The sequence below is a fragment of the Leuciscus leuciscus genome (genome assembly GCF_965113295.1).
Source record: "Leuciscus leuciscus genome assembly, chromosome: 5".
In the NCBI taxonomy this organism is placed as follows: domain Eukaryota; kingdom Metazoa; phylum Chordata; class Actinopteri; order Cypriniformes; family Leuciscidae; genus Leuciscus; species Leuciscus leuciscus.
In genome coordinates, this window is record NC_138729.1 from 25,561,652 (window position 1) to 25,575,568 (window position 13,917).

Here is a 13,917-nt window from a genome sequence, read left to right on the forward strand (position 1 = left end):
GTGGGATGGGTAGGTGTTAGTGGCCGGTGGTCTGGAGCCTTAAGTTGGCTTGACTGAAATTGTAGCTGGAGTCAAGCTGGAAGTTTGACCGGGAGCAAAGCCGAGTTGGGGCTCCATACTCGGGGCTTAGGGGGGCCTCCTAGTGGGCCCCCCACACCGGGAGTCTGGAGCCTTAAGTCGGCTTGGCTCCCGAGTTATGCCTGGTCATAGGTGGGAGTTTAACCTGGTGAATCTTGGGAAGGAAGCCGAGTTGGGGCTCCAGATTCTGGGGCTTTGGGGGGTCTCCTAGTGGGCCCCCCACACCGGTAGTATGCAGCCTTAGGTCGGCTTGACTCTGGAGTTATGCCCGATCAAAGTTCCACAGGAAGTGACCATATCTCTGGAAGAAAGCTGAGTTAGGGCTCAATGCTCCCGGCATAGGGGGCTCACTTGGTGACCCCTCCATGCTCGAAGTCCGGAGCCCCAACTCGGCTTGGGTCCTGAGTTTTCCCCGGTCAAAGCTGGACAGGAAGTGGCGGTATCTCAGAGTTGGACGGGCTCAGGACTGTGGGGAATGAAGAGTCCCTCTGGGACCTCTCCATGCCCGGAATCTCAAGCCTTAACTCAGCTTGGCTCCCGAATTATGCCCGGTAACACATAAAGAACTTTAGGACAAAACGGGCTCCATCTCATTTGAATGAGTGTGTGCAATTTGTAGGCCTATCTAAATATAGTTGTAAATTAAGGTAGTAAGTAAGGTAAGGTTAAAAGGTTAGTAAGGTAAAAGCACACAAAGAAATTTTATCATTAAACACTTTCAGAAAATGTATCAAAGTTTGCAATTAGAGGGATTCCTCATTGAAACACATAAGGTGATCTTAAAGGGATAGTTCACTTTGAAATAAATTTTTAGTATGTTTTAGCTTACCTCAAGGGCATCCAAGATGTAGGTGTCTTTTTTCCCGCAGTAGTTTCAATTTTGATATTTTTAGGTCAAACCGTTCTTGTCTGTCAGTCATATAATGCAGGTCGATGGTCACTGTCTCAAAGAGCATGCACAGAGTCCAAATTAGCCAGTAGCCAATGCGAGATCTAGTGAATATATCTATACCCGCCCGCGCTCTCAGATCATTTGGACGCAGCTGTGTTCAAGAGGTAAAAACGATATAAATACTGTTCGTTTTCTCACACAAACCGCTCGTTTCGTGTCTTAGGCCATCAATGTGTACTTACGATGGGGAATTGTTTAATTTGGACGTTCCAAATTAACGTCCAAACGTCCAAATTAAACAATTCCCCATCGTAAGTACACATTGATGGCCTAAGACACGAAACGAGCGGTTTGTGTGAGAAAACGAACAGTATTTATATCGTTTTTACATCTTATACACAGCCATGTCCAAGTGATCTGATCTGACGTGTACGCAGACTGGTGCATAGATATATACACTAGATGTCGCCTTAAAGACATTCGTTCCAATGAACTGCCGTAGACAAGGCGACATCTAGTCATCAAAGTGAACTATCCCTTTAAATGGTTCCACAGTTGAGTAATGGTGAAAAAAGACAATGTTTTCCTTAAAAAATGTAAGATATGTTTACAAATACATGCATGGAGCTTAAATATACTGTGGACTAAGTATCATAGTAATTTTCATTGTGCCCACATTGAGAAATGTTAATTTTTTTTCATTCAAGTTTAGCTTGTGTTGGCTAATTGTTTGCATGCGTTTTGTGGCACTGTACCATTTAAGCCCATCTTAAAAAAAAGTTAATTTATGAAAATAATCTTCTCTACAAAACAATTTATGATGTATTTATTTGTAAATTAATGTAAAATGAATCACAAAACATTTATTGTTTGGAGTTCACATGCTTAATTCTTTGGCAGTCTAGCCTTTCTGTAAGGCTAATGGTTTGACCTATAGATTAGCTTTGAACGTAAGCTAATAAAACTCATCTTTCCATTTTAAGGAAAATTATATAAAATGAAAGTACAATTTGTACATACACCAAAAACAATACATTTATCTCTTATTTTACATAATATCAATATAGTTGGCAAAGAAATGGCTGAAAATTGCAGAAATGTGTTGATTTCTGAAGGGTCCTGAAACACCAAAGTTTTGGGGTGACTAGTGTGAGGTCCCATGAGACAGCATGCACATGGGTGGGGCTAACTCAACATTGCCAAATGTGATTGCATGCAATAAAAAATGCCAGGGAAGTAACAAATCACTGGATTGGTTAAAATAATGAGCAGCATAAAATATAATTTTCTCTTTTTTTTTATTTGACTTCAAAGTTGAAAGTGGGCTTAATGGGTACATGGGCTTAATTTACTGTTCAAATCAATGTGACCCACATTGGCATTATTAATTTTCAGTTCAAACTTCAAACCAATCAAAAGAGGAAACAAGCAGTTCAGAAAAGAGGAAAACACACACACACACACACTCACACTATGTCTCAGATAATATATATATATATAAAACATTTTTTTTAATAATAATTCTTTAAATGAGCTGGAATGCAGAGCAATGTGGTGAATTTACATATAATATTACGGTTATAATAAATAGGTGGGTCTGAAAAAATCTAATATTGTGGAAAAGTATATTTTTCATCAAGTTAAGCAATTGACAATATTAATATATTCTACACTCATAACACGTAAACTAAAATGTTACAAGCATTTTTGAATGTAGATAATTACGGCCTATAGCTAAAAAAAACCCTCAAAATATTAGAATATCTAATTTCGAGTTTGATTAAATTGTGTCTGTTATAGCTCTTAAGCCGAAACGTTTTGGTATTTTTTAGAAACTATCAAAGTTCCCCTTACCACGAGTGCTGTTGGTTTCCCTTTTGTACTTTTTATGAGTTTGATTAAATGACCATTCATACAGTATAAATACCAGATATCTCTTTGTCTAGTTCAATACACACAACCAAATCATGGGGAAGACTGCTGACTTGACAGTTGTCCAGAAGACGATCATCAACACCCTCCACAAGGAAGGTAAGCAGCAGAAGGTCATTGCTGAAAGGGCTGGCTGTTCGCAGAGCGCTGTATCGAAGCATATTGAAGTTGACTAGAAGGGAAAAGTGTGGCAGGAATAACCACAGCCTTGAGAAGATTGTCAAGCAAAGCCCATTCAAGAACTTGGGAGAGTCAGTGCACCAGAGACACCACGCACAGATGTCTTCGGAAATGGGCTACAACTGTCACAGTACTAGTACCAAGCCACTCCTGAGCCAGAGATAACATCGAAGCATCTTACCTGGGCAAAGGAGAAAAAGAACTGGACTGATGCTCAGTGGTCCAAAGTCCTCTTTTCAGATGAAAGTAAATTTTTCATTCCATTTGGAAATCAAAGTCCCAGAGTTGAGGAAAAGTGGAGAGGCACACAATCCAAGTTGCTTGAAGAACAGTGTGAAGTTTCCAGTCAGTGATGATTTGCGATGTCATGTCATCTGCTGGTGGTGGTCCACTGTGTTTTATCAAGTCCAAAGTCAGCCATCTTCCAGGAGATTTTAGAGCTTCATGCTTCCATCTGCTGACAAGCTTTTTGGAGATGCTGATTTCCTTTTCCAGCAGGATGTCACACCTGCCCATATTGCCAAAACTACTACCAACTGGTTTGCTGACGATGATATTACTGTGCTTGATTGGCCTGCCAACTCGCCTGACCTGTATTGTCAAGAGAAAGATGAGAAACAGACGAGCAGAAGGCCGCTATCAAAGCATCCTTGGCTTCAATAACGGCTCAGCAGTGGCACAAGCTGATCTCCTCCATGCCACACCGCATTGATGCAGTAATACATGCTAAAGGAGCCCTGACCAAATATTGAGTCCACAAATTAACATTGTACTTTTCATAACTTGAACATCTCTGTATTGCAAATCTTTTTTTGATTGATCTTAGGAAATATTCTAATATTTGGAGATACTGGATTTTTTATATTTTGAGCTGTAAGCCGTACTCATCTAAATTAATACAAGGCTTGAAATACTTCACTTTACGTGTAATCTAGAATATTTGAATTTTGAATGAAATATACACTTTTCCATGATATTCCAAAAAAATTATGCACCTTTAATATACTTACATCATGTAAGTTACATGCGACTGTACGGGGTTGAAATAAGGAGCATGTTATAAAGATTAAATGAAATATTTTTTAATAAAATAATTGTTTATACATTTCAAATCCTTTTCATTATGAATTTGGTTTTCTAGATAATAGATAAAAGGGGTTCATTTCCATTCCAAAAACAAGATGCTAATTCGAAAATCCCCACTATTTTAGACTTATTTTGTTTAGCATGTCTAAAATACACAAATAATTTGATTCCAGGCTGGATGCTTTCTCTTTTCATTCTAACAAGTGGAATGCAACCTTATTGGCAATGGTTGAACAAAATGTAAACAGAAACATTGTAGCATGAAATCCTGCCCTCTGATTAGCACAGCTCTTTAATTTTGTTTTAGGGATGACACTTCAGCTACAGTAGTAGGGGTATTACTATGCTACATGGTTACATCTGTCAACACAATTAGACAAAAGGAAAAGGAAATTAAAACAGTCTTTTTTTGTATGTAGTTATGCACCAAAAAAGATGACATAGTGCAATTTATAATAGAGAGCATCCTCGTCTTATGTCATTACATTTTTGGCATGAATATATTCGCCCATTTTCTTCTTCAAGTCAGTGAAGTCAAAATCTGTGTCCTCTGGCCACGCCTGCAAATACAGCGGTAGGTTTCTGTAAAGCAAGTCAAAAAAATTACTGAACAATCATTACACCAGTTACAGAAATTATAGATTGCAATGATGTGTGACTTTAATGTGTAAAAGTCATAGTCTGACATATAACTTGTCCAATAGCTTACATTGACTTAGGTGTATCTGAAGTACTATGGGCTTCTCTCCAGTTAGCTGATGCTTCCTCTCTAAGATCAAGCCTCCACAAGACCTCAGTTAGCCACATTTTAGTATTCTTACAACCTAGTGAAATTCAATTCCACATGTAAATTTGAGAAGGACAGGGCAATGTATCAGACTAAGCACAATTCACTATAATGAAAGCATATGAGCTGAAAACCTGGTGTCATCTGGAGACTGAGATGAAGATCTCTCAGGGCCTCCTTCAATTGACCCCTTTCCAAAAAGCAGCGCCCTCTACCAGCTAGTGCTTGTCCTTTTGCTGCTTCCAAAGTCACCATTCTTTCAACCATTGCTTCAGTGTTTCCAAGATGTTTTTGTTTCCAGTCTAAAGGTTTGATGAAACCATTTAAGTAATGATACATGAAAGAAGACAATAAAACAAGTTCACACATCAAATGTGGCTTCAGTAAGATAAAAATGGGAAAACAGCTTCATCTCTTGAATGCAGATCTGTTATAAATAGATACTGGATGAGAACCCTAGGATAAAAATATTTGTGTATAGTTCATTTTTTCTCTGCGTTTTTCAACCTGGATGATACTTCACAAACAAAGACAGATAAAGCTTAGTATGATTCCGCAATCTAGAAAGAAAGAGATTACTTACCTTTTTGTTTAATAAACACTTTCACCAGCTGATTAATCGCTCTGAAAGGAAAGAACAAGAGAGCATTTGCATAAAACATGATTTGCCAACAAAGCTAGGTACTGAATGAAACTCTCATCACATCATACCTTGTGAAGTTTGTAATAGCCTCTTTGGTGTCCTTCAGTTTCCAGTGGGCTTGTGCTTGAAGGAGATGGGCCGCACCAGCCCATAATACAAAGTTCACATTTTCAAGTATGACATCGGAATCAGATTTTTGTTTTTCAACAGCATCAAGTAGCAGCCTCTTGGGAATGAAGTCTAAAGTGCTAGTGATGACCTCCTCGCAGACCACAAGAGCATCACTATACCTTTGAGCTTTCAACAAAGCAAATCCTGCTTCAAGGTAGACCACTGGGATTCTGGGAAAATAAGTGCCATCCCCTGTGGATACCTGAAACACAGACAGGTTGTTGTCTCATATTTGATGAGGTTTGCGTCACTGATTAAGTTATTTTCCTCTTTATTACTGTGGAGTTGCTTTGAAACAATATGTATTGCATAAAGCACTATATAAATAAAGGTGACTTCACTTGAATCAGTCACATCACTTTGTATGCATTATTTCTGAATCTGATGCATGGAAAAGTGCAGTCCTTACAAGATCTTTGCCATCTGACTGCAGTGACGCCAACAGATCAAGATAGTGCTCAACACCATCTGAAATACTGATTGACAAAAATGATATATATTTTGTTTAGTATTCTGTAAAAGTTTTTCTAAATCTGATTGAAATATTGGTATTTGATCAAGCATTGGTCCTTTTTGAGGGATCACTTGCCTGCCATTGAACACACATGTGTGAGCCAAAGTGTGCAGAATCAGAGAGGAGGAAGGGACTCTGCTAATGAAGGTCATCTGTTCACCACCAAGCAGTGTAGCTGGAGAGACCAGTGAAGCACTAGATGAACTTTTATCAGCCTGCAGCTGGACTGCCTGTAAATAAAGCAAGAGAAAAGTATTGTTTAACAAACACATTTTAAAATGACACTACATAACATGCAGGAAATACATTCATTGGATTCTTATGAAAGAATGTGAAACATCCTTTACTGTTTGAAGCGAAAGCAGCGAATGTAAGCTGAAAACGTGTTGCTACTTAAAGGTGCTCTAGAGTCTAAGTGATGTTGGGTGACGTCACTTCTTGTTGATGTTTAAAGTATTGTCAAACAAAACAGAGGGTAGCTAGACCCTCCCTCCTCCTCATCCGCGCACTAACCCCCAAACCCCATCCCAAATCCTTCTTGTCGGTTATTGGCTGGAACAGTTTGTTATGTTTCGTGGTGCAGGTTAGCCCAGTTTGTTTTTGTTGTTTGTGGAGCCTGGGGTGTCTGCAGAGACCGCGTTTTTTACAGTGTGTTCAGGGGACAGGCGGCTAGCGGATAGTGTGGAGGAGATGTTTGCTGTATGTGACAAAAAATGTTTTGGCCTAAAAAACGCGTGACATCGCTTAGAGCACCTTTAAATGTATTTGTTTTAGGTCTACTTTGTTGATGCTAGAAGACATGTCATGAGATATGGACCTTTGGTACTTATTTGTTTATTTATTGTTTTTAATATAGTATTAGTATAGTAAAATCATTAGTAATGAGTTGTTGTATGGTCAGTGTGAAGTAAGGACAGCAATTCATAATTTGTTATCACTGATATCTCAAGCTGTTAATGATTTTGTGTAAATGCACCTCTCATACATGCCGTAAAGCACAAGGTACATTGCATAAAATAATACAAAATATTGTAAATAATATAGTTAATAATACTAAGAAGAAGAAGAAGCAAAAACATTGTGTGCAGAATGACTCACTGAGTAAAGAAGATGCAGGGCCTCCATTTCTGCCTTTGAATTGCCAAGCTGCCTGAACACCAGAGCACTTTGATAAAGTGCACTATGGCATGCACAATCCAGCTCCACAGCCTTCTGATAAAAGTGGAGAGCACAATGGGGCTGACCCTGCACGGACATAAGAAAAAGAGCCTCAAGAGACTAATTATGACCCACCACACATGAATCAAAACTTTAGTTAAACAAACTAAATTAATCTAATATAAACAGGAACTGATTCAGGAACTGTTGGTTCAAGATTTGGTCTATTTAGGTCTATTAAGTTCAGGCCAGAGTTCACTGGATAAAGGATTGTAGAACAGAGCTTCTTACCAGCTTAGCAAAACTCTGGCCTGTAAGAGTGTGAATCTGTGCCAAGAGACTTCTGGGACTTGGGAGGCCTTTAGCCTCCTGAAAAGCCTCAAGGGCCTCGGAATATTTCTCAATCTTCATCTGTTCCACCCCTAAACCAAGAAACACATTTTAGGACTAATGGCAGTTCTACTATTTATTGTTTTAAATTGCAAAGAAATTTTAAGTTACATCTATATTGTGTCTTACCTAAATACAATCTTTTATCATAAAACAACACTTACATGTACTGTATATTTCTTCTGACATTAATATAATGATCTACATAATGCATAAATAATAAGTTAGTTCAGACGTTTCATACCTTGACATATCACAGTGCAGATGTGCAAAAGATCCTTGAGGTCCTTTGCTGCCATGGCAACCATTAGTGAGGAGTCTTCTTCCATGCTCAAAGCAAGGTTTCGTATTTCTCTCAGTAGATTCACAGGTGCTGAATGCTCTCTCTGAGAGGAGATGAGGATGACAGCAGTATAGCAGTCAAATATACATCCTTAAAATTAATGTTTGTTTTTTTAGAGATTATCTCTATGTATTAGTATTGCAAAACTCTTAACCAGAGGGTCGGATGCTTCAGCAAACTTCCAAGGGGAGTCTTAACATTATATTTATAAAGATTATAAGAACAATACCTTGTGGTTAGTCTGTGTCAGAACAGTAAGAATTCTCTCTAACTGACAGTGCATGAGCCACAACATCCACTGAATCAGCAGAAGCTTGTTGACATACGGCACAATGGCTGAGGAGCCAAAAGTCTGAAGAACAGCCTCCCACAACTTCACTGGATCAGAACTGGACACCTGAGATCCTGCAGCCTCTAAAGCTACAGAAAAACAGAAAGATGGAGGGAACATAAAACATACAGCATATAAATCATTAATGAAACAAAAAAACAATGCTTAAATTACCTCTTAATAATGTGTGGATGAGGCTCTCCTCGACCTCACTGGGGTTGGAGAAACCCAACGAGAATAAAAACGTATTATATGAAACTGTCATTTCAAGTTTGAGTCGTTCAGTAGCTGCTGGTATTCCTGTGTAAACACAATATGATTATAAACTTCTGTCAATATAACCATGCTGTGTAAGCCATCAAAAGTAACACGTATGATGACAGTACCTTGAATTTTCTGAAGCAGTTTAAGGCTTTCTGAACAGCATCGCTTCCGAACATCTTGATTTGGCTCAAGGTTTACTCCGTTTTGCTGAAACGGTAAACGGTACGTGTATTTATGCGTAAGATAATTTTACTGTAAACGATAAAAAAAAAGATATTTTGCTACAGTAAGTTACCTTCCATGTCAATATTATGTTGTTATTCTCCTCACTCCATATATCAACTAAACAGGGAATAGTAGACATGTCAAAGACTCGAAATATAGGCAGTCAACAGATACCTAACATTTCATGTGTACTTTATTAAATCCAAGCTCATGCATATTTTAGATTCGGGAATCAGTCAGTCCCCTTCCTCATCTGATTCGAACATTCCCTCCTCCTCTAAGTCTAAACAAATGATTAGTGATACAGCGCCGCCTGCTGTTTAGGATGCAATAGTCTTCTTCTTCTTCTTCTTCTTCTGATTCTTGGCAGATGACTATTTTATAGTATACCGCCACCAACTGTACAGGAGTGTGTAATACCATGAACGTCATAGAATCTAGGTTTCTATTAATTTAAAAAAAAATAAAAAAAAATAAAAAAAATTATATAGGCCAATTATACCCTTTTCATTAAACCAGTATTATTAAGATAAATAAATAAAGCTTTAAGTCTCTCCCTTGTCATGCCATTTTCTTCCAGAATTTCATGAATAGAGTTCTCCCCTTCCATTTGCTGCCAGATTATTCTATTATCATTATTCTTCTCACAAGTAAAAAGTACATGATTAACATCTTCTCTGTCTTGGCACACTATGCATAAACCATTACCCTTTCCTACTATATGTAAAGTGGAGTTTAATCCTGTATGTCCTAGTCTAAGTCTGGTATAGACCACTTCTTCCCTTCTGTTTAGATTCAGTAAAGTAACCCTTTTCCCTGTCACATTCTTCTGAGATTTATGGTAGTGTCTTGCATTAAATTCTGCCTCCCATTCCCTTTGCCATTTTTGTACAATTACTGATTTAGGATGCAATAGTCTCAAACTTAATGTAATTTAAAGGGATACTCCACCGAAAAATGAAAATTCTGTCATCATATACTCACCCTCATGTTGTTTCAAACCTGTTTGAATTTCTTTCTTCTGCTGAACAGAAAGGAAGATATCTAGAAGAATGTGAGTAACCAGACAGTTTTAGATACCATTGACTTCCATAGTAGGAAAAAAATATACTATGGAAGTCAATGGTATCTAAAACTGTCTGGTTACTGATACTCTTCTAGATATCTTCCTTTCTGTTCAGCAAAAGAAAGAAATTCAAACAGGTTTGAAACAACATGAGGGTGAGTATATGATTTTCATTTTTCGGTGGAGTATCCCTTTAAATCTAAAGAAATCGCACACTGTTAAGAACGTTCTAGTGATCATTTCTGTTAATTTCAAATGTCACAATTGTATTATTGTTAAAATAAGATTGTTTGTTTAAATGCTTGATTGCTTATTTGTCAGCAGGCTATATCATCTCTGTGTGGGTGCATTTTATTAGGTAAAGAAAATTGTGTTGAATCTTAATACCTTCACTGTTATGCCACACAATCTCTGCAGAACAAAAGAGCATTTCCCAATTTTGGGGCGTTTTCAAATGGATATAGACCACGGATGTAATGTTCTCTATATAGACCTTATTCTGAGCAGCACCAAGACAGGTATGAAAGCAATGCTGTGAGGGATAGACTTACTGTGTTTTAAATGGCTGAAGTCCCGACCCTCTGGTTGAGAACCACAGTTTTATACCTCATTTACAATCAGCGGAATCACAAACTCAATATTTTTGCATCTGTGATTTTTTCTATGTGGACTTGTATCTGTGAATAGGCACGTCCCAAGAGATAATCAACCCAAAACTTAGGGGAATAATAATTTCTTGCCCCCATAAAAACCTCAAGACAAGCCTCAAGCCTGAAATGTTCTGTATGCACACTATACTTAGGTATCCCCCAACAAGATTAAGCACTGAGACCCAATACCTTCTCAGAAATTGACCCTAAAAGTGGAAGAATTTGACAATGTTTATATATGTACATGTACATTGAAATGTACTCTAGAGCAGTGTTTCCCAACTTTTTTTTTTTTACTTTTTGTTTTTTGCCATGGCACATTTTTGATAAGTAAAAAATCTTATGACATGCCACTATAACAAAATTGTTTAAACAAGCATGGCTTCAAATGGCATATTATTAAAAGTAGTACTCACATTAAATGTGAAACTTGAGTTTAAACATAGTCCCTTTATATAAAGTCTTTGGCAGATAGGTCAGGTAGGAACACAATAAGGTCACTGTGTGTGATATAGCCTATTTCATATTTGATGTTGTTGGTGATAAAACAACACCGTCTTCATAGTTAGTATTGTGCCTTTTTATAGATATGGTCAGACACTTGCACGTGTCATTATAATATTAACATTCTATGAAAAATGTACAGGCACGGCACATTCAAAACGGAGGGGGTTGGAGTTATGAGGTTTGACTGACAGTTCGAGGAGCCAATGGAGTTATGAGGTTTAATCACCTCTTTTTAATGCTTTTTATTTGTTAAATATTTGTAAAACCCACATACAGACATAAAGGATGACCAATAGCATTCATTTAATAAAACAAAAATGACTAAATAAAGAGATACAAGGTTTCGTCCGACAGCGCGATGATAATAGGCTATTCTTATTTGTAGCATTTATTGTTTGGAATTCGATCATTTTCTACACCACAACTGACAACCTGTCACGGCACACTAGTGTGTATACAATTATTGATTCAATAAAAAAATAAATAAATCTTTGTGATGGGGTACTGTCGTTGAGAAAGTAATACACATAAACACTAACAATATTGCCAAAAATGATAGACACTGCACATTTTGTTAAATATTTAGTAAGTGATACAGTGAAGTGCCTCAAGGACACGACAAATGCTTAGTGTATGATAGAAATAAAACATTCTTTTAAGATAACAATTCTTTAAATGCAATCATTTTTCATTCCAATGGGGATACCAAAGTATTTTGAAAAGCTTTTAAATATTTTTCATTTTGGTGAACCACCACTTTAAAAAGTTTGGGGGACTGAAATATTGCTGAATCCCAGGAATGACCACATACTCCTCTCTCTTGCTGTTGTGTTCTGCACTATTCACATATTTTGAAGGACATCAATTAATATATAAGTCTTGCAGCTTATAGCACGAGAAGTCGAAATGGTCAAAAGAAAGATCAGGCTACTGAGGGATCTTTAATATAGAAATCTTTCATAAACCATATTTAGCCTTCTCGTGGTTTAAGCTACAGGTCTTACTATAATAACGGATGCTCTTCAAAATATTGATTCTGTGTTGAAGTTTCATTCACAAATGAGAAGTCATGATATGACACTTTTATTTAACACACACACACACACACACACACACACACACACACACACACACACACACACACACACACACACACACACACACACACACACACACACTAACACACACACACACACACTAACACACTTTACACAGGTTCTTGGGATGCCAGACAAATGAAAGTTTAGTCTGCTCATGCAATCCCAGCCTTTGCAACTGACACATTCAGTCTAAAATACAATAAAATGACATTTACAACAAACCTGTATTATTAAAATGTTAAAAACACTGTCATGTCAAATCAAAGTAAAAAATAAAATAAAAGTATTATGTCTGGTGTACAGGGATATTTATAGGCACAAGTCATCTCTGGAAAAGAATTAAGGCTATTAGTAGACATTACATAGTTATTACATGGATTATTCATCATGGCCTATTAAGATAAAAAATGTAATATATTTAAAATACATGTTTTGTTATGTAATACATAAACATTAACATGTTTTCATGCATGTGTGCAATTTTGGAAACATTTAACGTTACATATATTGTACATTTATATTGTGAATTTCACACATGAAATTCAAGTCTACCCAGAATAGTGCTTCTACAAACTAGGAATGTTTACTTCTGCCTTCACCACAGGAGTTTATAATTAATATTATTATACTAACGTTACCATACATTTCGGCAAACTTTTAAAACGATACGCTTTACTGACTCTCCAGGTAAAACAGAAACATAGCCTAAGCTACTTAGACGCTATTGGCTCGTTTAGCGTATCCTAACTACACCTCTAGCAAATCATTGGCTGTGATTATATCAAACCGCTAACACACGACATAAAAACAATATAGACTATTGAGCATAAATAACAGTTAAGAATATAAGCTTAACTTCGTTTAACGCTGAAACATAGGCTAATTACCTTTATGTTAACCGAAGAGCATGCGTTAATTATTTTCAGTTGCTTTAACACAATACAGGAAACTTACATGAAAATCATGAGCGCCGCTCAGTCATCAAATGGCTGACTCCCTGATCAGTGTCCTGACTACTGAACTAGGGAGCTGATTGAGTCGCACCCTCAGACACCCGAATATTTAACAACACCTCTGTGGCGCAGTTTCTTTTCCCCGTCTTTTTTACATTTATTTCCAAAAATGTACATGTAACATTTCAAAAGGTACAAATATTTCACATATAATGCTCTAAAGGATTACATATCATCATAAAATATTAATAACATTTTAGCATTCGTATTGTATATGATGATGAACGTTGAGGATAACATGTGTCGCAGTTTCTCCAGAGCGGTTGAGCGAGCTTAGATGACGACACAGCTGTTCCACGATTGGCGGAATCACCGATGACAACGATCACGTGTGTTTTGTGTTCATTCTGACACCTTCAGTTCCACACTAATTCTCACAAATCTGTATTTTAATTACAGTTAATGCTCTTTTCATGTAGTCGCAATGTTATATTGTGTCATGCTTATCAAAATAAATAAATAAACATATACTATAGGCTTATCTTGAACTTTAATCTTGTACAAACAGACGCTGTATAAGCAGTACATAAAGTATTTGACGAAAACGTCTCTGAAACGTCTGTGTATTTGACAAATATTGCATTTAA

At 37.1% G+C, this 13,917-nt stretch overlaps 1 protein-coding gene across 5 annotated transcripts; it reads right to left on the reverse strand.

The window, feature by feature from the left end:
* Nucleotides 1–2,251: 2,251 nt before the first annotated feature.
* fancg (FA complementation group G) lies at nt 2,252–13,876 on the reverse strand. 5 transcript variants are annotated; one of them, XM_082168761.1, is made up of 16 exons: nt 12,388–13,876; nt 10,612–12,297; nt 9,065–9,111; nt 8,892–8,976; nt 8,680–8,805; nt 8,404–8,594; nt 8,076–8,217; nt 7,733–7,863; nt 7,382–7,528; nt 6,359–6,513; nt 6,179–6,245; nt 5,667–5,971; nt 5,539–5,579; nt 5,090–5,257; nt 4,878–4,992; nt 2,252–4,750 (listed from the first exon to the last, which is right to left on the reverse strand). In XM_082168761.1, the coding sequence occupies exons 5-16, from the start codon at nt 8,768–8,770 to the stop codon at nt 4,642–4,644; spliced, it is 1,662 nt and encodes a 553-aa protein (XP_082024887.1). In that variant the 5' UTR covers nt 8,771–8,805; nt 8,892–8,976; nt 9,065–9,111; nt 10,612–12,297; nt 12,388–13,876; the 3' UTR covers nt 2,252–4,641. The 5 variants fall into 5 exon arrangements, with proteins under 5 accessions (XP_082024887.1, XP_082024888.1, XP_082024886.1 ...); XM_082168762.1 differs by lacking the exon at nt 10,612–12,297 and having other exon boundaries at nt 13,272–13,876; XM_082168760.1 differs by lacking the exons at nt 10,612–12,297; nt 12,388–13,876 and adding an exon at nt 9,893–10,063 and having other exon boundaries at nt 4,884–4,992; nt 9,065–9,310.
* Nucleotides 13,877–13,917: the final 41 nt, after the last annotated feature.

What these genes read in the sequence shown, in the direction of transcription:
- fancg (XM_082168758.1), bottom strand. Translation starts at nt 9,133, where the DNA reads ATGTCTACTATTCCCTGTTTAGTTGATATATGGAGTGAGGAGAATAAC. An exon ending in TGACACAGACTAACCACAAG is followed by an intron (nt 8,218 to 8,403) that starts GTATTGTTCTTA and finishes ATCTCCTCTCAG; the next exon opens with AGAGAGCATTCAGCACCTGT. An exon ending in CCCTGCATCTTCTTTACTCA is followed by an intron (nt 6,514 to 7,381) that starts GTGAGTCATTCT and finishes CTTTATTTACAG; the next exon opens with GCAGTCCAGCTGCAGGCTGA.